Source organism: Podarcis bocagei (assembly GCF_964188305.1).
Source record: "Podarcis bocagei genome assembly, chromosome: 16".
NCBI classification, from domain to species: domain Eukaryota; kingdom Metazoa; phylum Chordata; class Lepidosauria; order Squamata; family Lacertidae; genus Podarcis; species Podarcis bocagei.
This window is the reverse complement of record NC_138142.1, coordinates 24087783-24112707: the sequence shown is the minus strand read 5'-3', so window position 1 is coordinate 24112707 and position 24925 is coordinate 24087783. Positions and strand designations below refer to the sequence as shown.

At 47.6% G+C, this 24925-nt stretch overlaps 1 protein-coding gene across 7 annotated transcripts in view; it reads left to right on the top strand.

Moving 5' to 3' along the window:
- The window catches only part of NOS1 (nitric oxide synthase 1), a gene marked incomplete at its 3' end in the record, with an annotated part of 192051 nt that extends 168372 nt beyond the window's left edge, over positions 1–23679 (top strand). For 5 of the 7 annotated variants that reach the window (XM_081175252.1, XM_081175251.1, XM_081175253.1 and 2 more), the window contains 11 exons: positions 541–679; positions 1390–1468; positions 2136–2329; positions 3629–3798; positions 6237–6447; positions 8000–8087; positions 8611–8732; positions 11388–11536; positions 12827–13021; positions 14934–15052; positions 18668–23679. In XM_081175252.1, the coding sequence (XP_081031378.1) occupies positions 541–679; positions 1390–1468; positions 2136–2329; positions 3629–3798; positions 6237–6447; positions 8000–8087; positions 8611–8732; positions 11388–11536; positions 12827–13021; positions 14934–15052; positions 18668–18728 (1527 nt within the window). Of the gene's footprint in view, positions 1–540; positions 680–1389; positions 1469–2135; positions 2330–3628; positions 3799–6236; positions 6448–7999; positions 8088–8610; positions 8733–11387; positions 11537–12826; positions 13022–14933; positions 15057–18511 lie in introns of those variants that run through there. The other 2 variants (XM_081175254.1, XM_081175255.1) reach the window with 2 other exon arrangements.
- Between the last annotated feature and the right edge of the window lie 1246 nt (positions 23680–24925).

Sequence of the window (24925 nt, the reverse complement as noted above, 5' to 3'; positions counted from 1 at the left end):
GTCTGAAGGGTGTCAGAAGCCCCTCGACTCCATCAGGAACTGGAATTCTTAGGCAGCCACAGGCGCGAGAGGTAGGAGGGAGAAGGAGCTGGTGGACTCTGACAGGCAGGCATTTGGGAATGGATGGCAGAGACCCTCTCAGAGGAAACAGCTCTGTCTGCTCTCTCTCCTGCCCCAGGGGCAGATTTAGGGGAGTGCGACCTGGAAACAGAGCTGCAGGAGGCACCGCAACTATTATTTAGAATAGAGTGTGAGAGGCAGAGGGCGCTGAATTTTGGCATCACACAGGGCATGGCTGAAATTTGAGACTCCATGGTCTGGCCCTGCCAACCCCCTCCGGGAATCACAACTAGGGCAGGAGAGTCCCGTGAGTGAGCTTGCCCTGCCTCGCCAACCGTCAGGACATCTTCACAGCTCTGCTTAGCCCTTTCCCCAAAGCAGAGTCCTGAGACGAGGGGAGTAATCCTAGCTGGACACCTTTCTTCCACCCACCCGCCCAGCCTGCCTTGCTTTGCCTTGAGAACCTGGTTTGTCCTGCAGGCAGCGTGTGATGTGTTCTGCGTGGGCGACGACGTCAACATCGAGAAAGCCAACAACTCCCTCATCAGCAACGACCGGAGCTGGAAGAGGAGCAAGTTCCGCCTGACCTATGTTGCCGAAGCACCCGAACTGACACAAGGTACTGTGGCTTGCCACTTATTTGCCCGGTGCCTGGTTGGACGTTTTCAGAGGGAGGACTTGGCCAGGCTTGGCTGCCCGGTAGCGGTTGCATGAGCGGAGAGGCAGTTGCTCACCTGGCTTCCCAAATCTGAGCATCACTGCAGGTTAGCGGGAAGGAGAAGTGGCGGGGAGTTTGGTGCGGTGCAAGCACGGTGTCGCATTCGCTCCGCTGCTGCCCCCACACCACCCCGAGCTCTTTGCTGCCTCACCTCTTCCCCTCTCTCCAACTGGCAGCGATGCTCAGCATTGGGAAGTGTGCTGAGCACCACTGCACTGCCATTTCCCTGCCGACTGCTACAGTGGTGTTGTAATAATGTTTTGTGGTGTTTTTGTACTTTTTATAATGTTGGATGTATTTACAATAGGGGTGGGCACAGGCATGGGCAAACTCGGCCCTCCAGATGTTTTGAGACTACAGTTCCCATCATCTCTGACCTGTTAGCTAGCGATGATGGGAGTTGTAGTCCCAAAACATCTGGAGGGTCAAGTTTGCCTATGCCTGCTCTAGCCCCAATATGGCCTGACAGGTTTCACATTCCAGGCCGTATGCACCTTCTTTGATACTGTGCAGTGCTGCCCCCACCAGCCAGAATATGTCCTTGAACCACAGTCGTTACACTTGCAACTAGTCCCCGCAAACAAGACTAACCGACTCTCTTTCATTCGCAGGCTTGTACAGCATCCACAAAAAGCGAGTCTTCGCAGCCCGGCTCCTGGCACGTCAGAATCTACAAAGCCCCAAATCCAGGTAGGAGCTGCAGGCTCACCGCTGCCAAAAATGGCAAGTTTGATAGGAACACAGCTTGATTAGGCCCAGAATCCATCAGAATGCATTCAGTTATGAACTAGTCCGCACAGAGCACCAAACCATGGTTCATTAAACCATCGCTTAATGTTATGTGTGGCCGGTGGCTTAACCATGGTTTGTTCTCTGACAGCAAGCCATGATCTGAAACCATGGTTTGCTGTCTGCTTCCAAACCTTGATTTGCTTTAACGATGGCTCGGTGTTAGCATGTGAACCCAATACCCTTCCATAACCATGTTTTGTTTGGGCACCCAGACACTCGCCAAACTATAAAGGCATAAAATAGAGTCACAAAAAATAGGGTGGGTCCTGAAAATACATATATTCTCGCCCACCAGCCCCCAGGCTTTTGAGGGTGGTGGAACCACCAGGAGGACCCCCTCTGCCAGTCTTGATGCTTGAGAGGGTCTTTAGAGAAGGGGGACGCATTTCTGATATTTAGGGCCTGGGTCCTTTAGGGCTTTTAGACACCAACGTGAGCCCAGAAACAAACCGAGAACCACTACCTAAATGTGCTATGGGCAAGGTCTGCCTAATATCTGTAGAGGTGGGGAATTTTATCTGCAAAGAACGGCACGCCCAAAGCCTTCCTTACTCACTTGCTTTAGCCGCTCCACAATCTTCCTCCGGCTTCACACCAACGGACACCAGGAGCTGCATTATGAACCCGGAGACCACCTGGGCGTCTTCCCAGGTAACCACGAAGACCTGGTCAACGCCTTGATCGAACGGCTGGAAGATGCGCCCCCTACCAACCAGCTGGTGAAGGTGGAGCTCTTGGAAGAGAGGAACACGGCTTTAGGTAAGGAGCAAAGGCACTGTTGTTTCTTCAGTTCTCCTGGTTGGTCAGAGTTGACTTCCTTATGTAGGAGCCATTCCTTGTTGCTTCAGCATCTGTATTTTGCTTGCTTGGGTGCCTGCAGTAGAAGACTTAGGATTGCAGCCAACATTAATCAAATTTGGAGCAGGCCCTGCAGAAATTAATGGAGATGACTAATGGAGGTTCATTAATCTCATTGGGTCTACTCAACGTTTCACCTAGTTGGAGGCAACCCTTTTTCTCCCTTCATTTTTCTTCCTAAAGTTGTTTTTTAAAAAATAAAAAATAAAAATTTCAAGACTTCATAATGAAGTTAAAACAACAATCCAGTAAGAAATATGAAATGAAATAAAAGAGTTGGGGGAAACGGTACCAAAAAAAGCCAGGGTGATAAATTACATTCTCAAGAGACTACACAATGCGTTAGATGTTACAACAAAAACTGACCTGATACAGAGAGAATACAAAACAAATGTTATGAATACCAAAGAAAGCCATATTTCATCGGAGGTTGCCATCCCCACAATTGGCCTGTCAAACGTGTAACAAATGGCCGCCAAATGGAGGCAAAATCCATAGGTTTCGCTGAGCCCTGAGATGCTCTTAATTTATGGGTCCATTTCCCAGAAATGAGAATAAACATTACTTTATCGAGCCAAGTATTTACAGCAAAGCTCAGGACTCCTTTCAGCCTTGAGAAATGGGGAAGGGAGCAGCTACTGATAGGAAAATGGAACGTGGTTTGCATATTCAGCCCCTCAGAAATTGATAAAAGGTACCGCTTTAGCTGCAGCCCAAGATACCCTTAATTTAGGAGCAAAGTGAGAATAAACATTACCTTATTGAGCCAAATATGTTGAGAGAAACCTGAGGACTCCTCCCAGAACCGTGACATGGCGAAATGAGGAGGCAGAGTACCTGCCTTGCGTGCAATCCCCAACAGTATCTCTGGGGAGGCCTGGGAGGGAATCCTGCCTGAAATTCTGGAGAGATGCTGCCAGTCAGTGTAGGCAATACTGAACTAGATGAACCAAGACTGTGGCTCAGTACAAGGCAGCTTCCTGTGTTCCCAGCAGAAAAGTGGTAAGTGGTTTTCATCTTAAATCCATATTCAACCCATCCAAAATGGACAAAAGGCACAGTTTGGGGTAGCCGACAGGCAGGGCTGCCCAGCAGGTAGAGCTGTCTGAGGGTGGGCAGAGGCTGGTGGGGCAGTGCCCCACGTGCCCCGATAGACCAGCCTCCGCTGCAATGCAGGCCAACTGGCTTCTGTCTTGGCAGGTGTCATCAGCAACTGGACAGACGAGAACCGTGTCCCTCCCTGTACCATCTTCCAGGCCTTCAAATATTACCTGGACATCACCACCCCTCCCACGCCAATCCTGTTGCAGCAATTTGCTTTGCTGGCGACCAGTGAGAAAGAGAAGAAGCGCCTGCAGGTTCTCAGCAAGGTAAGTCCGCAGTCTGGAAAGGGCTGCGAGAACCTTGCCCTGTATATTATGTACTTGTGCAGTGGTACCTCGGGTTACAAACGCTTCGGGTTACAAATGCTTCAGGTTACAAACTCCGCTAACCCAGCAGTAGTTGCTTCAGGTTGCGAACTTTGCCCCAGGATAAGAACGGGAATCGCGCACCGGCGGCACGGCGGCAGCGGGAGGCCCCATTAGCGAAAGCACACCTCAGGTTAAGAACGGTTTTGGGTTAAGAACGGACCTCCAGAACAAATTAAGTTCGTAACCCGAGGTACCACTGTATCATGTTTGCAGGCAAAGCTGCAAATGAACTGTTGTATGTTCTCGTGGGGGGGGGGGGGTTGCCTATTTCCTCCCAAGGTAAGGGAGGAAGTGACAAAGCTAAGCCTGGCAGGACATCTTACTCTATGGTATTAACCCCTTCCGGCACTAATTAGACTTAAACGCGTTGGTTACACAAGGCTGATTATCCCACTGTTCTGTGATACAGCTCTTTGCCCCTCACATGCAGACTGATTCGGGTTCTGCAATAAGGGATGTCAATCAATCCGTCCAGTCATGCATCACAACTAGGTCTTAATTGTTGGACTTGGCTGAGATGGCAAACTTAACATGTTTAATTAGAGAAAAACCACTATTGACATTTCTTAAGGATTGGAAACTTCTTACGGACTTATTTTGTGTGAACAAGAAAATTAATTTGGAATATCTGGATTTAAAGATTGAAAAAAGATTGGCTTATAGAAAACAGAATAATTGAATGTTAATGAGTGAATACCATATGTAGCTGACAAAGAACCAAAAGTCTTTCTATCTTTTTCCATTTTCTTTCTTTCTTTCTTTCTTTCTTTCTTTCTTTCTTTCCTTCCTTCCTTCCTTCCTTCCTTCCTTCCTTCCTTCCTTTCTCTCTCTCTCTCTCTCTCTCTCTCTCTCTCTCTCTCTCTCTCTCTCTCTCTTTTTGCTCCTGTTCCTTTTTTAGATTAGGTTTTAAAAGTATTTCTTTTATTCTGGTGTATTATAAAAAATATAGTTTGTATTAGGCATGAACTTTTGTATATCTTTTGATGTGTCAATAAAAAATAGGTGTATTTTTTTAAAACAACAACAACTAGGTCTAACTCAGAGCAGAGTTGCTGAAATGAATGAACAGAAGTTAGACACGTCCATGAAAGGCAAAACAATTCACCCTCCTGCTTCTTCATGCAGCGTGTGGTTAACCTGTGGAACTCACTGCCACAGGAAGCAGTGATGACTGCCAGTTTGAACATCTTTAACAGAGGGCTACACAAATTCGTGGAGGCGGATATCATTGCCTACCAGACGTGTTGGCTATATTCTACCCCCCCAGTCAGATACCCATGGGCTGAGTCCATCTAAGGCAGCCTCTGTCATTGAATTCTACTCAATATTGATCCAGAGCAGATTCCAACATATAGTTAGCAGAGTAAAAACTTAAACATGTTGCAGGATTCCCAAAAAATAGACCAGAGGCAATTAATATTTCATCCAACAGAGCTTTACTGCTACTGAAGGCAAATGAGCATAACGGTCACCAATACATTCAGGATTGGCACAGTCCAGGGCCAGATTTAGGTTTGATGAGGCCCTAAGCTACTGAAGATCCTGTCCAAGTGTCCTTTGTCAACAAGAAATTGTCGCTGGTTTTTTGTGTTGAATATGTGCTATATGGTAATTTATGGACCTAATAGGTATCTAAAGCCATTTGCACATAACAAAATATGTATTTTATCAAAGTAATTGTTGAACTGAAATACAATTAAGAAGAAGTATATTAATAGTGAAATGGGGGGGGGGGGCAAGAGAGTGGGGCCCTAAGCTATAGCTTGTTTAGCTTATACATAAATCTGGCACTGGAACAGTCCTTAAGAAATCCAGTTGCAGCAGACTTAATTTAAACTTACAATAACTTATAGGTCTAAAACCTTAACTCTAAGCATATGATGTACAGAACACCACACCAGAAGGAAAGAGAGACAGAAAGAGAAAGTGAAACCCAGGCTCCTTCTGGCCTCTTATTATAGTCAGCATGACCTTGACAGAAAGAGATAACACAGGCATCCCCAACCTTCGGCTCTCCAGATGTTTTGGACTACAGTTCCCATCATCCCTGACCACTGGTCCTGTTAGCTAGGGATCATGGGAGTTGTAGGCCAAAACATCTGGAGGGCCAAAGGTTGGGGATGCCTGAGATAACAGAACCAGTTGAAGCCAGCTGTACTCAGCTTCTCTGAAGGAACAACCCAAACATCATGAACTTTCTGCTTGTTCCTTTCACACAGAGTAGCTTCCGGAACCCTCTTGAATGAAGTAGAATAAGAAAGAGCGCTCCACATCAGATCAAAACTCTCTGTAGTAAGAAATGCAAACTGACAGCTTCCTGTGTCCCCTTTGTGCAGGGCCTGCAGGAATACGAGGAGTGGAAATGGTCCAAGAACCCCACCATGGTTGAAGTCCTGGAAGAGTTCCCGTCCGTGCAGATGCCGTCCACCTTCTTGCTGACCCAGCTCCCGCTGCTCCAGCCTCGCTACTATTCCATTAGCTCCTCCCCTGACATGTATCCCGACGAGGTCCACCTCACGGTAGCCGTGGTCTCCTATCGCACCAGAGGTAAATTGGGACCACAACTCAGTGGTAGAGCATCACTTTTGTGTGTGGAAGTTGCCAGGTCCTCTAGTTTTAAGGCCTGGTCTGAAATACTGGGTGGCCACCACTAGTCAGCATAGACAATATTGAACTGGAAAGATAGGTCAGTCTAAGGCAGCTTCCTGTGTTTGACCTTGAGTTGGAATTTTTTTTTAAATTACAAAATTCGCATTTAACCCAGCTTTATGAGGAACGGTTGAAAGAGCTGGGTACGTGTAGCCTGGAAAAGAGGAGACTGAGAGGAGATATGGTTGTTGTTGTTTAGTCATGTCCGACTCTTCGTGACCCCATGGACCAGAGCACGCCAGGCACTCCTGTCTTCCACTGCCTCCCACAAGTTGGTAGCTTTGAGAACCAAGCATCTCGTCCTCTGTCGTCCCCTTCTCCTTGTGCCCTCCATCTTTCCCAATATCAGGGTCTTTTCCAGGGAGTCTTCTCTTCTCATGAGGTGGCCAAAGTACTGGAGCCTCAGCTTCAGGATCTGTCCTTCCAGTGAGCACTCAGGGCTGATTTCCTTCAGAATGGAGAGGTTTGATCTTCTTGCAGTCCATGGGACTCTCAAGAGTCTCCTCCAGCACCATGGAGATATGACAGTAGCCATCTTCAAATATCTCAAGGGCTGCCACATGCAAGAGGGAACAAGCTTGTTTTCTCCTGCTCTGGAGGGTAGGACCTGAACCAATGGCTTCAAGTTGCAAGAAATGGATTCTGACTAAGCATCAGGAAGAACTTTCTGACAGTAAGAGCAGTTCTGACAGTGGAACGGTCTCCTTCAGGAGGTGGTGGACTATCTTTCCCTGGAGGTTTTTAAGCAGAGGCTGGATGGCTGTCTGTCATGGCTGCTTTAGCTGAGATTCCTGCCTTGCAGGGGGCTGGACTAGAGGATCCCTGATTCTCATTTCCTACTCTAGAATTCTATTATTTCCATAGCGTTAAGTTAAAGTCGCTTATATACTTCGTCCACTGTTGAGAAAGGTTTGCTGGCAAAATTGACAATGAAACTAAGAGGAAGAGACGACAATAAATTTAAGGAAGATTGGAAGGACTTTATTGCATATATACAGAAGCAATGTACACAGGTTAACACATTAGCAGGGTTCTAGGACTACTTGTAATTTTATTATGAATGGACAATAAGTAATTTGAATGGTTTTTAAATTTACAATGGACATGTGGTATGCTGTTAAATAATGGAACCAAGGAAGGGACTAGGGGGGAGTCTATTTCTTCTGTTTGGTTTTGAATTTGTATTGCTGTTGTTTTATTTTTGTTATTTTTGGAAAATTAATAAAATAATTAAAAAAGAGAGAGAAATGTTTATGCCGGCAGAAATGTTGCCGCACACACACAAAAAGCATAATCTGTTGTGCTATAAGGTTCCACTAGCGCAGCTGCTGTGTTGAAATTCCTCTGTCGTGCAACATTAAAATTCACGCATAGGAAAGAGCATGTTGGATACAAGCCTTGTGTTCCCACTGCAGACCTGACCCGTCTTCTTCCTTCTGTTTCTGCCTAGATGGGGAAGGGCCAATCCACCACGGGGTCTGTTCCTCCTGGTTCAACCGGATACAGGCGGACGAAGTGGTGCCATGTTTTGTCAGAGGGTAAGATGGGGGGGGGCGCTGTGGGTTAAACCACAGAGCCTAGTACTTGCCGATCTCAAGGTTGGTGGTTCGAATCTCCGCGACGGGGTGAGCTCCCGTTGTTCGGTCCCTGCTCCTGCCAACCTAGCAGTTCAAAAGCACGTTGTGCAAGTAGATAAATAGGTACCGCTCAGGCGGGAGGTAAACGGTGTTTCCGTGCGCTGCTCTGGTCACCAGAAGCGGCTTAGTCATGCTGGCCACACGACCCAGAAGTTGTACACCGGCTCCCTCGGCCAATTAAGTGAGATGAGTGCTGCAACCCCAGAGTCGTCTGCGACTGGACCTAATGGTCAGGGGTCCTTTACCTTTACCAAAGATGGGGGGAAATTGAAAAAGTGTGGACAGCTGTGGAAAGATTGGACCAGATGCCCTCGGAGGTCCCTTCCAACTCTACAATTCTATGATAATAACACAGGGGTCAGCCTGCTAATGTGTGATCACAAGAGAACTCTTCTTCCTCCCGCCCCCCTTGCCCTTTATGCAGAGCTCCTGGGTTCCACATGCCACAAGACCCGCAGGTTCCTTGCATCCTGGTGGGCCCTGGGACGGGGATTGCTCCTTTCCGGAGCTTCTGGCAGCAACGGCTCTTTGAAGTCAAACACAAAGGTAGGTCCAGTCATTTACATGAGTCGAGCAGGGCCGGGTGGAGGCTGGCGCATTAGGGCAAGTGGGGCACTACCCTGCCAACCTACGCCTGCCCTCACCTGTCTGCCTTCCTAATATTTATTATTTATACCCCACTCACCTGGCTGGGCTTCCCCAGCCACTCTGGGTGGCTTCCAACAAAATATTAAAGTACAGTAATGCATCAAACATTAAAAGCTTCCCTAAACAGGGCTGCCTTCAGATGTCTTCTAAAAGTCTGGTAGTTGTTGTTCTCTTTGACATCTGGTGGGAGGGCGTTCCACAGGGCAGGAGCCACTACTGAGAAGGCCCTCTGCCTGGTTCCCTGTAACTTGGCTTCTCGCAGTGAGGGAACGGCCAGAAGGCCCTCGGTGCTGGACCTCAGTGTCCAGGCAGAACGATGGGGGTGGAGACGCTCCTACTTGCAACCAGCCCCAATAACATTATCTGCTGGATTAGGAAAGTGGCCCATCTAGTCCAGATGTCAAGGAGTGGACAGAGGAGGAATGGTGGAGACTGACCCTCCCCCCTTCTCCTACACTTCCCAGAGAAGAGGGAGACAATACAGTGGTACCTCAGTTTATGAACTTAATCCGTTCCAGAAGTCTGTTCTTAAACCAAAACCGTTCTTAAACCAAGGCGCACTTTCCCTAATGAGGCCTCCTGCTGCCGGTGCCCTTCCACCATTCAGATTCCGTTCTTAGACCGAGGTAAGGTTCACAAACCAGAACACTACTTCCGGTTTTGCGGAGTCCGTAAACTGAATCGTTCGTAAACAGGACTGTTCTTAAGCTGAAGTACTACTGTATAGGTTTACAACAGTGGTTTGCAGAAGGTCATAGTTCAGAGGCTGCAGAGGGGAGAAGCTGGGAAATATTGGGAGGGGAACAGGAAGAAGAAGAAGAAGAAGAAGAAGAAGAAGAAGAAGAAGAAGAAGAAGAAGGGGAGAGACAGCCGACAGACTTGGTGTCTTTAGAAAGCATCCCAGACACCCCTTCTCCCAGAACCCGGCAGGCATAGATAGTAGGAGAACAGAGAGCTCAGAGGCATAAAGCACAGATCTGCCAACGTAGGGATGACGTATAATAGGAGAGACGAAGGGGGTGGGACTTTACTCAGAGCAACGCCATTATCTAAGATAATTCTCTCTGTGAATACTGAATAAAAGACTTGGTAAGAACTCTTCTTGTTTATTTAATTCTTGGCTCCCCTCCGTGGGAGGAATCAGATTCCATGAAGCCTGGCACCAGCATTCTGTTCTCACAGCAGCCAGCCTGTCAGAAATCCGCAAACAGGACCTGAGCATAAAAGCCTTCTCCCCTCCCACAGCTTCTAGCAACTGGTATTCAGAAGCATTGCTGCCTCCAAGCATGGGGGCAGAGCATAAAGTAGCCTTGTCCTCCATGAATTGCCCTAATCCTCTTTTACTGCCACCTAAGTTGGGGCCATCACTGCCTCCTGCAGGAGGAACTTCTATAGTTTAGCTATGAGCTGCATGAGAAAGTACTGTGTCCCCGGTCCTTAACCTTCCGATATGCATTGGATGTCCACGATTTCTAGCGTTACGAGAGAGGATGTCCAGGGAGGGATGGCATCTTCCTGCTGCTCAGTCTCCTCCGCTCTCAGCAGGGAAGAGGGCAAAACTAGAATTAGCTAGCTCTGGCTGTTGTTGGCTGCGGCACCACCTACTGGTAGCCTCCCAGCCTTCTGCCCATCCTGCCCCAATGGACACCAGCTACCACTGCCACCTAGAACGTCAAGTTCCCTCTAGGCACAGTATGAAACCTGCGGTTTGTGTCTGATCACTTGTGTGGTTCTTTAGCCTGTGTTTTGAAATGGCGGGTTGTTTTTTGTTTTATATATGGATTAGTTGCCTCCTGCTGGCACGCCTAGGAGCTCAGTTAGTACAGCATGAGATTCTTAAGCTCAGGGTTGTGGGTTCGAGTGTCACCTTGGGCAAAAGATCCCTGCATTAGAGGGGGTTGGACGAGATGACCCTCGTGGTCCCACTACATGGAATTGGCAGAAACGACTGGCAGAATCCGAGACCAGGGAGAAGAGTCGGTGGAAGAAGATTGGAAAAAAATTAAGGACTATCTACGGAAATACTGTAAAATTAATGAATGTTAAAGGGATGTTGGATTAGAAATAAGTGGTGTTGGTATAAAGATTAATAAGAATATGTAAATACGTATTGATAACGGTGGAAAATATATTTATTATAGGTTAAGACGCTGAGTAAGGCTAAATGATAAAGGGTAAGGATTTGCTGAATTAAACATCTGAACTGGAATACAAAAAGGGAGGTGTGAGGAGGTCAAGAAACTAGTGAAGGAAATACAAGATATGAAAATATTAATCTTTTTCTGTTTTGTTTATTGGTGTTTTTTTATCTCTCTCTTTTTTCTCCTATTTTGTTAACTCTTTTTTATTGTGTATTTTGTATGTGTTTCGTTTTGTATCTTTTTTAATTTTGCTATTTTTCTTGGCTTTTGTATTTTATGTTTAATTCTGAAGTTATTGATTGTTTATGAAATTTTAATAAATATCATTATAAAAAAAGAGAGAGAGATGACCCTCGTGGTCCCTTCTAGCTATTTGATACTCCCCTCCCACCTCCTCAATCTGTCCCCCCAGGGCTGAAGCCATGCCCCATGATGCTGGTCTTTGGTTGTCGACAGTCCAAGATTGACCACATTTACAAAGAGGAGACCTTGCTGGCGAAAAGCAGTGGTGTCTTCAAGGAGCTGTTTACGGCCTACTCCCGTGAGCCAGACAAACCAAAGGTAACCTGTGATCAGCAGTGATTCCTGAGCTATATGACCCCTTGGGTCCCCTTCTGCAATTGTATGGTTCTATGGATCAGACTGTTTTGCTCACATGTTCATTCATAAGTCCGTCCCACCCTGTTTCTGCTTTAATCCGAGAGAGGCAGTGTGGTGTAGTGGTTAGAGTGTCAGACTAGGACCTGGGAGACCAGGGTTCAAATCCACACTGGGTCACACTGAGGCAGAGTCACTGACTCTCAGGCTAATCTACTTCACAAGGTTGTTGTCAGGATAAAATAGGTGGGGAAGGAGAACCACGTACACCACCTGTAAAGATGGGATATGTGAAGTCATAAAAAATAAGGGTTTGTTTCCCAAACCAATGAATATCTTCATTGCCCTCCTCTGAATCATGGGCTACCTGGAGTTGGTCACTATCTCCCAGCCTAATCTACCTCAAAGGGCTGTTGTGTAGCAAGGGGAACAATGTCTGCTACCTTAAGCTCCTTCTGAAGACATTTTTGTTTAAGCAGCTTTACCTTGAGATATAACCCAATCATTTATGGAAGATCAGTTTTGTAGAGGATGAGAGGGTTTTTGTAGTTTTTAGAGTTGTGTGAATGGTTTTAGAGTTTTCTAAACCTATATAATGGTTTTTAGAACTTGCATTTTTGGGTTTTATTCTGTTTTTAACATATGTATCACTGTGGTGGCTTTGTGCTGCGAAGCAGTCCACAGATTTGTTAAAGAGATAAATGTGGTATTATAATTTATATCGTTGTCTAAAAATATGCATGCAAAGATTCCTCTTTAAATAGGTACTTTATCTGAATGCATGCATTCCTTTAAAAAAAAACAAAAAACCATAACAACACAGAGGTGTTTAAAATGCATTTGGTGCACTTTTTTTTTTTTGAGCCAAAAGCTGCATTTTAAAATTCAGAGAAGCGTAAAATCTTGAGGAAAATTGCATTCTGATCCTTGCGGCACTATGGGAAGCGTGAATTAGGTTGGCTTACTTTAAAATGCAACCCAGATGAAACTCTTTTTCATCCCTACCTAAGTCCGAATCTTGTGAGGACTGTATAGGAGGATATTGAACCTACCGAATATGTGGCATAATTTGCATAATATGCAAAATCTGCAGGTTGCCCCTACCCTTCCTCCCTTCCTCTTTGGGGTCAGCTCTGCAGTTCATTAGCCTGCCTGCAGGGGGCGCTGTGCTCCAAGGATGGGAGCCTTCTTCCACAACATGAAAGCAAACACACACACACACACCCCATTGCTGTCCGCTTTCCCTTCCCATAGAAATACGTGCAGGACATCCTTCAGGAGCAGCTGGCGGGAACCGTCTACAAGGCGTTGAAGGAGCAGGGGGGGCACCTCTACGTGTGCGGCGATGTCACTATGGCTGGAGACGTCCTCAAGACCGTCCAGAGCATCGGGAGGCATCAGGGCAAGCTGACGGCAGAGGAAGCCAGCGCTTTCATTAGCAAGCTACGGGTGAGCAGCCATCCCCACCACCCAGCATGCCATGGGGGCAGCCCATGGCGTCAGGCCCCCTGCCAACATCCAGAGCTGAAATCAGGCGAGTCCTGAACACAGGCCCCGCCTCCATCACTGCCCCTGGTGATTTTGCAAGGTCCCCGCGCAAGGAGCTTACAATAAAAAAACCAGCACAGGTCCCCTTGAATTTTAGTGCGCCCACCCCCAGGTAATCCCACTGTCCCCCCAGGAGGCAGTAGCACCTGTTAGTTTCTGTTTCTCACTGTGCAGCTGCTGCGAGTCACAGGACTGTGTTTACATTCCAGAGGCAGTCCAGGCTATTGGAATTCTCACAGGAGACTAGAGACGGATGTGACATTAGTGGTTTCCTGTTTCCTTTGTTCCTTTGTTCAGTTGCTCTCTGCTTCCATAGAGAGAGGATGTCTTTTCTGTTCTGCGTAGCTAGAAAATAAAACTCTTTAAAATGTAGCTCATACGGCCTCATCCTTCCCTGTGCTGGGAGCTCTGCCGATTGAAGAATGTGCTTGGAGTCTTATCAAAGGCTCAGGTCATTAACCGTCGGAGGCGATTTCAAAGGCTCGGTCGAACGGAGTTCCGACAGCACCTACTTTGGGAACCTTCCTCTTCCCCCTCATTGCCGTGCCGCCACCAAGCACTTGGCTCTCAGCTTTCTCCCTTTGGCGGGTTCCCCAGCTGCTGTCTCCTCCCCCTCCTTTGCATCCAGACTGTCAAGGCCACGCATGAAGTGAAGGACATGAGGCAAGAGTTGGTAATGCAGGTGAGCTGTGCACAAGCAAGCTGCCAGCTAGCTCTGCCGAAGCTCTTTTTATTAGCACAATATGCAAATAAAATATGGCTTTGTCTGCGGGTGGAAGCGTGCTCCACACCTGCTAGTCATTCCTTCACACGCACCCTCTTTCCCCAGAACATCCCCTTCACTGGCTTTGCCTCAGGCTCTCTGGGGGTTGTGTTTGCCTGGCCAGGATTTGTCCTCAAGCTCTGATAATGCTTCATTGTTCCCCAGGTGGAGATATAAAGAAAGGTGCTTGAGAGAGGGGTGCGTGGACAGTAGCCTGCCGCACCAACCAAAGGGAAAAAAATCAATTTTCCCACTGACATGGGGGGGGGGTCCCCGGAAGCTTGAACAGAAGAGAATGTGGCCCTTGGGGTGTTTTAAGTTCCCACACCCATTATAGTAGCCCTTTGCAGTCTTCTCTTGTAAGAAAGGAGATGATAATAATAATAATAATTTATTATTTATACCCCGCCCATCTGGCTGAGTTTCCCCAGCCACACTGGGCGGCATCCAACAGAATATTAAAATACAATAGTCTATTAAACATTAAAAGCTTCCCTAAACAGATTCTAACTTTACAGTCATACCTTGGTTGCCGAACGCCTTGGAACTCGTGTGTTTTGACTCCTGAACAATTGAAAACCGGAAGCGAGTGTTCCGGCTTTCGAATGATTTTCGGAAGCCGAAAATCCAGCACGGCTTCCGCAGCTTCCGATTTAGTGCAGGAAGCTCCTGCAGCCAACTGGATGCCACACCTTGGTTTTCAAACAGTTCTGGGACTCAAATGGACTCTCGGAACGCATTGTGTTCGAGAACCAAGGTACTACTATACAAGAAAAGAGATTCGGGTTAAACATTAGGAAGAACTTCCGGGTGGTCGGGGGAACCGTTTGACAGTGCAATGGACAGCCTCAGAGGGTGGTGGGGTTCCCTCCCTTGGAGGTTTCTAAACAGAGGGTGGAGGGCCATCTTTCCGGGATTCCTTCATTGCAGTGGGGTTGGACTAGATGACCCATAGGGTCCCTTCCGACTCTACACTCCTGAAATTAACCGTGCGTTGGTTTTTCTCCTCCTCCTTCCCACCCGGCCTGCCCCGCCCCCCGCCCCCCGCAGGATGACAACCGCTACCACGAGGATATATTTGGAGTCACCTTGCGCACGTACGAAGTGACGAACCGCCTCCGGTCCGAGTCGATTGCGCACATCGAGGAGAGTAAGAAAGACACGGACGAGTGAGTCGGGCCCGCTGGCTTCCTTTCCTTTTCAAACCGACACTTTTGTTTCCCCAGAAACGTGTGGGCTGGGGCGAGAGAATCCCTTTTGTCGTTCGGCTGACGCCATCGCTCGAGCTACAAGCCAAGAGTGGGTGGGGATCACCGGGGAGCAGGCATGTTGAGCCTCTAAGCTCCGCATGCAGAAGTTCCATCCCTTGGATTGCCGATTAAAACCGGGGGGTGGGGAGCCTGAAACCCAGGGGCCAAATGCAGCCCTCCCGGCTGCTCTGCCCAGCCCTCAGAGCTTCCCCCAAATAGGCCACACCCCTCAGGAGTCCTGGCCTTTTTTTGCCTGGCCTGAACACACCTCTCGGACTCTGATAAATGCTTCTCGCTTGCCTGGAAAGAGGGATGTGAGTAGAAACAAGCCTACTGCATGCAAGGTGAAATTTGCATTTGTTGCTCCGCCCACTTTCTCCTCTGGCCACGCCCACCAGGAGGGTTTCAGCTGGAGGCAGCAGCTCTTCTGAAAACCGGGAGCCTGTGCTCTTGCACTTGGGTTCCTGCTTGCTGGTTTCCCTCTCTTCCGCAGAGAGAACGGGATGCTGGGCTGGGTGGGCCATTGGCCTGATACAGCACAGGCTCTTTTAGGTTCTCATGCCCAGAAAGGAATGCAGCCCTTGTGCTGGAAGGGTGTTCTCCCACTCCTGTTCCAGAGAAAAACCCTGGGAAGCTACTGCCAAGTTGGAGTAAATAGCCCTGGCAGTGGTGGCTGGTGTCTATTGGGAATGGTGGGGCAGAACTTAGGGGAGCTAACAGCAGGTGGCGCCAGAGGTAAAGATAGGCAGAGTTCTAGTCACCATTTCCTACCTGCTAAGTTCTGTAAGGGTGGTACTGAGACTCCCATTTGCCCTAGTACGGCATCCCCAACCTGCGGCCCTCCAGATGTTTTGGCCTACAACTCCCACGATCCCTAGCTAACAGGACCAGTAGTCAGGGATGATGGGAATTGTAGTCCAAAACATCTGGAGGGCCGAAGGTTGGGGGTGCCTGCCCTAGTAGGTCAGCCTCCACTCTGCCCCTCCCATTGCCTGCTACCCATCCCGTTCAACTGGAGATAGGAACAAAAGAAACTGCCTTGTGCTGAGCCCATCTGCTTCAATATTGTCTACACTGACTGGCAGAAGTTCTCCAGGGTTTAAGGCAGGGGACATTCCTAGCATCTGGCAATCCTGCGGATTGAACCTGGGACCTTCAGCATTCAAGGCAGACACTCAGCCCTTGAGCTATGCTCTCTCTCTCTCCACATTAACTGATCCTCCAAGACACCCTCAGCTATTTTCTAGTGTTCCAAGTAAGTGAGAAGGGAATGAGATCCACTGTTGTAATATTTTGTGCCTTCTGCTGAGCTGGTGGCACCAGCTGACCTAATCCCAACCCAACCCTGCCACCTACTGTCCAGAAATGGTACCAGCCATTCAAAGAGGCTTTTTTTTGCCACATAGTAGCTTTCGCAACATACATTTAAAGCAGATTTATACCGCTTTAGCTGTTGCAGCTTCCCCTGAGGAATCCTGGGAGATGTAGTTTGTTAAGGGTGCTGGGGATTGTGGGCCTTCGACTGCAGAAGAAAGAGGCAGGCAAGACAGGCTTATTCCATGAATTCAACTTAGGAGCTAAGCCAATGGTTTGGTTCACGCATTGTAGTAAGCCAAACTACGGCTTAGGTCACATCCCACACCATACATTTAAAGTGCATTTAAAGCCCATCACGTCTCCCAAATACTCCTGAGAACTTACCCCTCACAGTGCTGCAGTTCCCAGTTCCTTAATAAACCACAGTTTGCACAGTACATTTTTCCTAGGGCAAGTGTTGCACTGCATTCTTTTCTTGTGCAATGGTAAAACTCAGCCATCCACTACAGCAAAAGCCCCTTGCTCTAGTAGACAAGTGGACTCTGGATATGGCCCCTGGTTTGGACAGGTCAGACTCAGATACAGTTCACGATAATTATACTGCTACTGGTGTGTGTAGGGGGGGGCGTGTATTGTTTTATTCTTAAATGTGATGGTTGTTTTTTAACCCAGGTATGTAAGCAGCCTAGAGATGGTTTGTGTTAGGCAACTAATAAATAACAGCAGTTAATAATGATGTGTTAATTTTATTTGCCGTGTTTGAAAAAAATTCCAGAACTAGTATATGTAACAGCCATTCAGTTCTAAAAGGAACAGAAAAGACACCCCAGGGGGGAATTGGCGAGGACATTTCTCTCGTGTTTAAGGTGTGGGAATGTTCAGGGATGCAGGAGAGGATATATTGTTTAATGATATCTTGCATTAGCAAGTTCTATATCTTAGCAGAGTAACATTCCTCTTTAAATGCACAGCGGTTTGCTTATTGCAGGCTTGTCTGAGCCTCTCAGTATAAGATTCCTGGTAAGTTCCCTTCTTGTCCCTCTTAAAAAGAATAGACACGGCAGTCTTATTAAAGTCAATATAAAAGTAGTTTACTCACAATCATTCAGTTCACAGTTGGATCCCTGAAGGCAGACTTAGGTTACAAAACTATATACACATATGGAACTATCCCATAAGGGAGTTAGTTCCTAAGTGACTGCGAACAGGCAGTCACTTCTGCTAACACATGGAAAATCAAAATGGAGAAGAGACAAAGGAAGGAGATGTGCTCCCTTGCCCAGGTTAAGCCTCACACAGACACACAGGCCTCTAGTCACATGCAGAGGATGCTCAGGAGGAAACAGGAAGTTAGACTCCTGGCTGGTACAAAGCATAGCATGTCCATTCTAGGAATGCTGTACTTGACTGCTCTGTTTTTCACATCCCACATAAGGCAGCTGCTTTGTGGTACTGCTTGGGGCAGGTAGTCACACAATGCCAAAACGTGGGGTTATATAGCAGGGTCTAGCTGTGATTTCTGCATTGCAGGGGAGTTGGACTAAGTGATCTAGGTCCCTTCCAGCTCTAGAATTCTATGATTACAGTGGTACCTCAGGTTACATACGCTTCAGGTTACAGACTCCGCTAACCCAGAAATAATGCTTCAGGTTAAGAACTTTGCTTCAGGATGAGAACAGAAATTGTGCTCCGGTGGCGCGGTGGCAGCAGGAGGCCCCATTAGCTAAAGTGGTGCTTCAGGTTAAGAACAGTTTCAGGTTAAGAACGGACCGCCGGAACGAATTAAGTACTTAACCTGAGGTACCACTGTATATATTATGTGACTGCATCCCTGTTTAGTAGCCAAAGGGAAGTGCTGCCCACTAGCCCAGCATCTGGGGTGAGCAAGTGCATACGATGTTTTCCGCCCAACTAACGAAAGGATGGCATTTAAGCCAGGGAATGCGTAACTTGTGAAGGGAGAATGAAATGCATGTAGATTCGAGTGGAGGGGACGATGCTTTTTTTACATGCCTTACCATGCATGTGTGATCTCAGCTCTAACCGATGCCTTTTTTGCAGGGTGTTTTGTTCCTAAACGTGACCGCCTCGCGTTGCCCGAGGCAGGAGGCCGAGCCAGGCAAACCACGGCAGCTCCAGCTGCTCTGCTCCAGCCCTCGAAAAGGAGAAGGGTCTGGACCTTGTACTGACGCGTCCCCATCCGCTCCTTTCCTCCAGGGACTTCCGCCAGGCCCACAACAAACGCTCGTCTGTGTCTCGTCCTATTGTTGTGTCCTGAAGGATGTGTTGTTGACGCTTGGATAGCGAGGGAGGAAGAGACGGAGGACAATGCTGGTGATATTTCTCTCCCCTCCACACCGCCACCCTCTTCTCGCGTCCTGTGGCAGTTTATTTTCCTTCCGTGTGACCTTCTCTGGAATCTCCCACCGTGGCGCGATGGCTTTGAACGCAACCTGCAAGCAGCTCCGGCAAAGACACACAACTTCCGCTCGTTCATGACAAGGCCGACTTCATGGCTGCATGAAAACCACCACCCTAGTGGTCGTCATCTGCATTTTGTGTGTGCGTGTGTGTGTGCGTGTTCTGGGGTGGGTTTGGAGGGTCACGGTCAGTTGCTGTCGAGTTACGCAGCAGAGGAACGCAGAATCGCCGCTCTTGTCTGTTTGCCAAAATCTCTGCCTAGCATGATTTGCTTCAAGCAGTGGGTCACTCTCTCCCCTCCTGCCACTGCCCCTTTCATTCCTGCAATCTGGCAGGGGGGAAGAGGGAAAGTGTGGTGGGCAGCTCCTCCTGTGGCTTTGTTCTTCTGCAGCCTCTCAGTCCTTGCATTCAAGGTGGGACTGGCCTTCGTTGCACAGATAATGGTCGCACCTTCGTACGGCATACCTGCGCAGTCTCTTAACGTGATGCACTGCCCCGGCCTCCCTGCTCCCTTCCCTGCACCTTCCGCAACGTGTTTGAGCACTGATCCAATGGTCGCAAAGTCAGCAACACAGCAAGCTGGGTGGGCTGTAACCAACAGACTGCCAGGAAGCAAATGTGGGTCACCAGGCATTGTGGCTAAAACACTGCTTAGGGTATGAATACACTATTAGGAATCCAAGAGGGTTTCCCTTGTTAAATTCATGCGATGTGCTTTTTCCTTTACTCCTCAGACAGAGAGAGAGAGAAAGAAAAAGAATGAGGATGGTACCAATGGATCACTTCTGTAGAACCATAGAACTGAGATGGGGAATCTGTGGTCCTCCAGGTGTTGATGGGCTATGACTCCCATCATCTTCTGCTGATTTCCCATTCAGGCTGGGGCTGATGGCAGTCAGGATGGGGGATCCCGTTCACATCCAATGCTGAGCTTACCTAATTCACACTTTGCCAAATAGTATGTGGACTGAAACATCAGTCGTTCTTCAAAATGTGCACTTCTCCCAGTTTTCAAATGCCGTTCTCCAGCTAAGTAACGTGGACGCATACACCGGAGTAAAGTGTGAATATAAACGCGTATATCAGCAAAAGTAACAGACACAAAATGCATTGCATTAGGGGGAATTACTTTGCTTTAAAAAAGTGTATGTTGGGAGAAAATGCAGACTTGTTAGGAAAAATTCGCATTAAAATTCTGGTGAATTTTCACAAGAACAACAAAATCACGAGCTGAGATGGTAACGTGGGGGATCTAATTTAAGACTGAAAAACATGAGAAACGGAGAAAAACAAAAAATGACATATTCGCCCCACATCATGTCCAAGACCATGAGTAGGAAAACTAAGGCCCGGGGGGCCGGATCCGGCCCAATCACCTTCTAAATACGGCCTGTGGAATCAGCATGTTTTTACTTGAGTAGAATGTGTCCTTTTATTTAAAATGCATCTCTGGGTTATTTGTAGGGCCTGCTTAGTGTTTTTACATGAGTAGAATGTGTGCTTTTATTTATAATGCATCTCTGGATTATTTGTGGGGCATAGAAATTCGTTCATTTTTTTCTTCAAAATATAGTCCAGCCCCCCACAAGGTCTGAGGGACAGTGGACCGGCCCCCTGCTGAAAAAGTGTGCTGCCCCCTGTCCAAGACCATCTGGTTGGCCACAGGTTGCCCATCTTTACAACAGACCAAAGCCAAAGAGGACACAGGAAGGAACAGGCAGACTATATTCATGAACTCTTTCTGATGGCTTCCAGAGTTCTCCAGTTACAGAATATGATTGACTATTCTGATAGATCACTGCTTTTCTAGTCTCAGAATAAACCCAGGGCATCCCCTTCCTCCCTAAGGAGATAGATGGATCTCCCAGCAGTAAAAAGCTGAATTACTTCCAGTAGGAAACAGCTGGGTCCTAAACTGTTGCCTTCTCATTGAAGGGTTTTGCTGTCAGTGCCAAAAACTCTGTGCTTTCTCGCTTGGTGTTTCCTTTTGCTTTGTGTAAAAAGGACAACATGGGGAGCTGCCAAGGCAGGGGCCTGGTGTCTGTCGCAAGCTCTCAGCATTTGTGAGATGCTAGAAGCTGCCTTATTCTGATTCGGAGCAATGGTCCATCTAGCTCAGTATGGTCTACACTGGCCGGCAGATGCTCTCCAGAGTTTCAAGCAGGGTTTCCTGGTAGCCCTCCCTGGAGAGGCCTTTGGGGGATTAAACCTTGGACCTCTGCCACTGAGCTACAGCCCTTCCCCAAAGGTCGGCTGTGAATTCCTTTTGCCCACCTTAAGACTCCTTGAAGCTTACAGACATTTGACTGTGAGCTTGGCAGAGCAAGACAGCAGTTTCCTTGGAGGCCCAAGCATGTGCTTTTTGCATGGGACAATTGCTCTCGTTGGTAACAACATCTGAGCCATGACAAAACCCTGGTTGGGTTTAGGTCCCCTGGTTTGATTCACGCTACCGTCTTACACACCAGAGATGTGGAGATATTTTCTAGTCCAAGGGCCGCATTCCTTCTTTGGCAACTTTCTGGGGGCCACATGGTGGGTGGAGCCAGGGGCGAAGGTGGGTGGAGCAGCATATGCAAATTTCCCCTTTGCGTAGTAAGCTACTTTCTGCTCATGCTTACACACCGTTCTGCGACCTCCGTGCGGAGAAACAAGAGGCAGCAACAGAGACTTCAAGGATGCATTCAAGGCAGGGGGAAAGACCCATGGAGTGAGGGGCAATTCCTGGGGAGAGTCTCAAAGGCCAGAGAGAGACTTGGAGGGTTGCGTGTGGACCCTAGGCCAGAGGTTCCCCACCCCTGCTATGCACACCTGGAAGAAAGATGAACCATGGGAACTTCCTTCTGAGTAGACAAGGATTGCATTGATTTGTAAGTGTAGTGGCAAAACTGATACAACCAGGTGGCTGATATCTTTAGAATAGCGGTGGAAAACTGGGGGCCTTGCAGATGCCTCTGGACTCCAACTCCCATCAATCCCAGCTACCATGGCCAATGGTCAAGGATGGTGGGAGTTGTAGTCCAGGAACACCCAGAGGGATCGCAGGTACCACCACCCCTGCTTTATTCTAACTCAGCATGGCGAGAATCCCCCACATTCTTGCTCAGTCCAAAATCCCATGCATCCCCACAGACACAAAGTCTTGGTCATGCCATGCCTTAACGATCAGATAACAAACACAGCCTCTTGCCTCGCAAAAGAATAGAATGGAACCACCACACTGTGATAGCGTCGCATTGTTTTCCCACATCAGGTGACCCAGACACACACTCAGCTGCTAAGAGGATCCCCACCCCACCCCATTTTTAAGATGGGTGAGTGCAACTGGAAGTCCGGAGCGCCAGCCAACTTATTGTTTGTGAGTCAACATGCAAAGGCACGTGAACATTCGTTTTACCTTGTTTGTATCCTGTGTGGCTCGTCGGTCTCTCGAGAGGTTGAAAAAGCCACCTGCCAAAAGTGGGAGGAATTGTAACAGGCCAGATCATAAGGAGGGGCAGCAATAAGCCCACAAATAGCTCAGTTTGCTCAACACCCATGCTCAGCAACATGCTGTGGCAGGCGAAGCTCAAAGAGACGGCACCATCACCAGTCAAACACTAGAAGGCAATGCTAATTTGTGAAAGTTGAACAAGTTCCCCTGAAGAAGATAACTGAAACACATTGGAAACATGACCATTGAACCTCTTGGATTTTGTCTGCTCCATTCTGCTCCCCTCGGAAAAGGAAAACATAAAAGCAACCAACCACACTTTGCTCTAGTCCTTTTGAGCGAAAGCCCTCTTGCCTTGCTCTGCTGCTTGTTTGTAGAAAAGGAAGTGCAGTTTCATCTCACGGGAGAGGTTTTCTAGGCTCCTACTACACAAAAGGAGTGAGAGAACAGCCGTATTCAAGGGGGATCTTTGTTCTATGAGTTGATGCTTGTGTTTTGTCACGAGGTGCCATTCCTGAGCTGTGCGCAGCACGCTATGTCAACACCTAGTGGTAGAAATCAAGCATTACAATGCAATGGCAGCACATTTCATTTTTTTCAATCCACATGTTCCAGTGCAGAGGGGTTGCAGATTGAAACAGAAATGTTCCCGTGCAGAGATGGTGCAGACTGAAACAGAAATCTGTACCCTAACCCAGGCTATTGAATGAACCCAGTATATTGATTGGGAAAACTCTCCTCTGCTCCCTCCCATTGGCTTCAGCAGGTTAACTTAGACCTAAGTGTCCTCTGGATCAAGCAAGAACAAAAATGCATTTGGCTGTGTAGGGCAATGATGTAATATGGGTGAGTATAATCCTGAATGTGTACAGGTCTCCCAAGCAGCTGTTAATGTGATCAGTTTCCTCTCCCTATTCTTCAGCTCAGCTCCCTTGTGTCACTGTGCCTTTTATTATTATTATTAATATTAATATTAATATTAATATTAATATTATCATCATCACCATCACTGCCATTAATAAACAACTGATGAACAAATTACAGTTGCATTCCTTGGTCTGGATGGGCAGCCTGGTTCATCTTGAACACCACACAAATGTATGATAATTTGGAGGGTGGGGGCGGGCAGGTAATATTTAATCATATCAGTGCTTTAAGCGGCCAGAAGCATTTTACGTTCCTTTACCTCCGAGCTCTTGATGCTGCCAAGTCTCTGCCGTTTGTACAATATGCTCAGCACCTTTCTTCATGGACTGACTGCTGTTCTTGTTTGCGAGGTATCCACACTGTTCTAAAGCATGCACCTTCTTTCTGTATAGTTCGGATCTTCTGGTTTTATGGAATTAAAAAGAAAAATACTTATGCCTGTTTGCATTGCAATCAATTAAAAAAAAAAGAAGTGAATTGACTCCGTTGTCATCTTCTACTTTATCTTTTAGGGCCTGCCCAACCTGAGGATCATGGTTCATACTACAATCGGGCTAGGTATTCATTATTCCAGTCATTTATTAATTACTTATCCATTGCTTTAGGGGGCGAAGCCCACCTTACTTTCCACACAGTGCGTCTAGGCCCCCAATGTGGAGTGACTCTGGAGCAACGCTATGTCAGGGGCTCAGAGGTATTGTGGCACAATTAAAATGGCAGGTCCCAATGTTGGCACGTGCCAGCCAGACTTTGCTGCTCCTTCTAAGCCTGCAAGCTGTTCACTGTCCGCTAAGACAGAGATGGGGAGCATCCCATCACTCTCCATCATGGGCATTCCTGGATGCAGCTGACAGGGTTGGAGGAAAACATGTTCCCCATGGCTGCTCTAAGGGAAATCCCATGGGAACTTCCAGTGTTCAGTGAAGGTAGGCATAGAGCTTGACAATGGAAAAGCTCAAATGAAAGCCAACTGCAATATTCATTCATTTATTTATTCTGTGAACTGCCCTGGGATCTTATGATGAAGGGTGGGATATAAATATAAAAAAAATTATAGACTGCTGTTTATTAGAAAAAGCAACACAGTTTGCTACAGAAATACATAAAACCATGCAGTGAAAACCACATTTTAAAAGTTAAAAACAGACATCAGTTAACCATTGTATTCTTTATTGCCTGAATATAAGCATGGCAGAATTGAAAAAGTTTTGAAAGTTGGCACGTTGGGCACCTGCTGAATCTCTAGTGGCAAGGTGTTCCACAGGACTAGGCCCATGACACTAAAGACTTAAGTTTCTTTCTCTTGTCAAATGAGCCTCACCATCCCGGGGAATGACCAGTGACATGCCTGCAGATGATCTCAATGATCAAGCTGGGATACAAGGATGGAGGTGCCCTGAACCAACATTGTTGAGGGCTTAGTAAATTAATAGAAGACCCCCACTTCTGCAGCAGCAACAGGGAGATATTGAGCTGCAGCCTACTGAAGCTTTCAAGGCTGACAAGATGCAGAGTGTGAAAGGCAGGGTCTGTGAGGCTGGGGAGATGGAGTTACTGCAGGAGACTCACCCTCTGGTGGTAACAGGGCTGTGTCTTCCAGCCAGGTGGTCCCTGAATAAGATACTGATGCCCCACCTCATACGAGACAACAGCTTCTCATCTGCATCAGTGTCCTTTGCCATGCGCTGCATGGT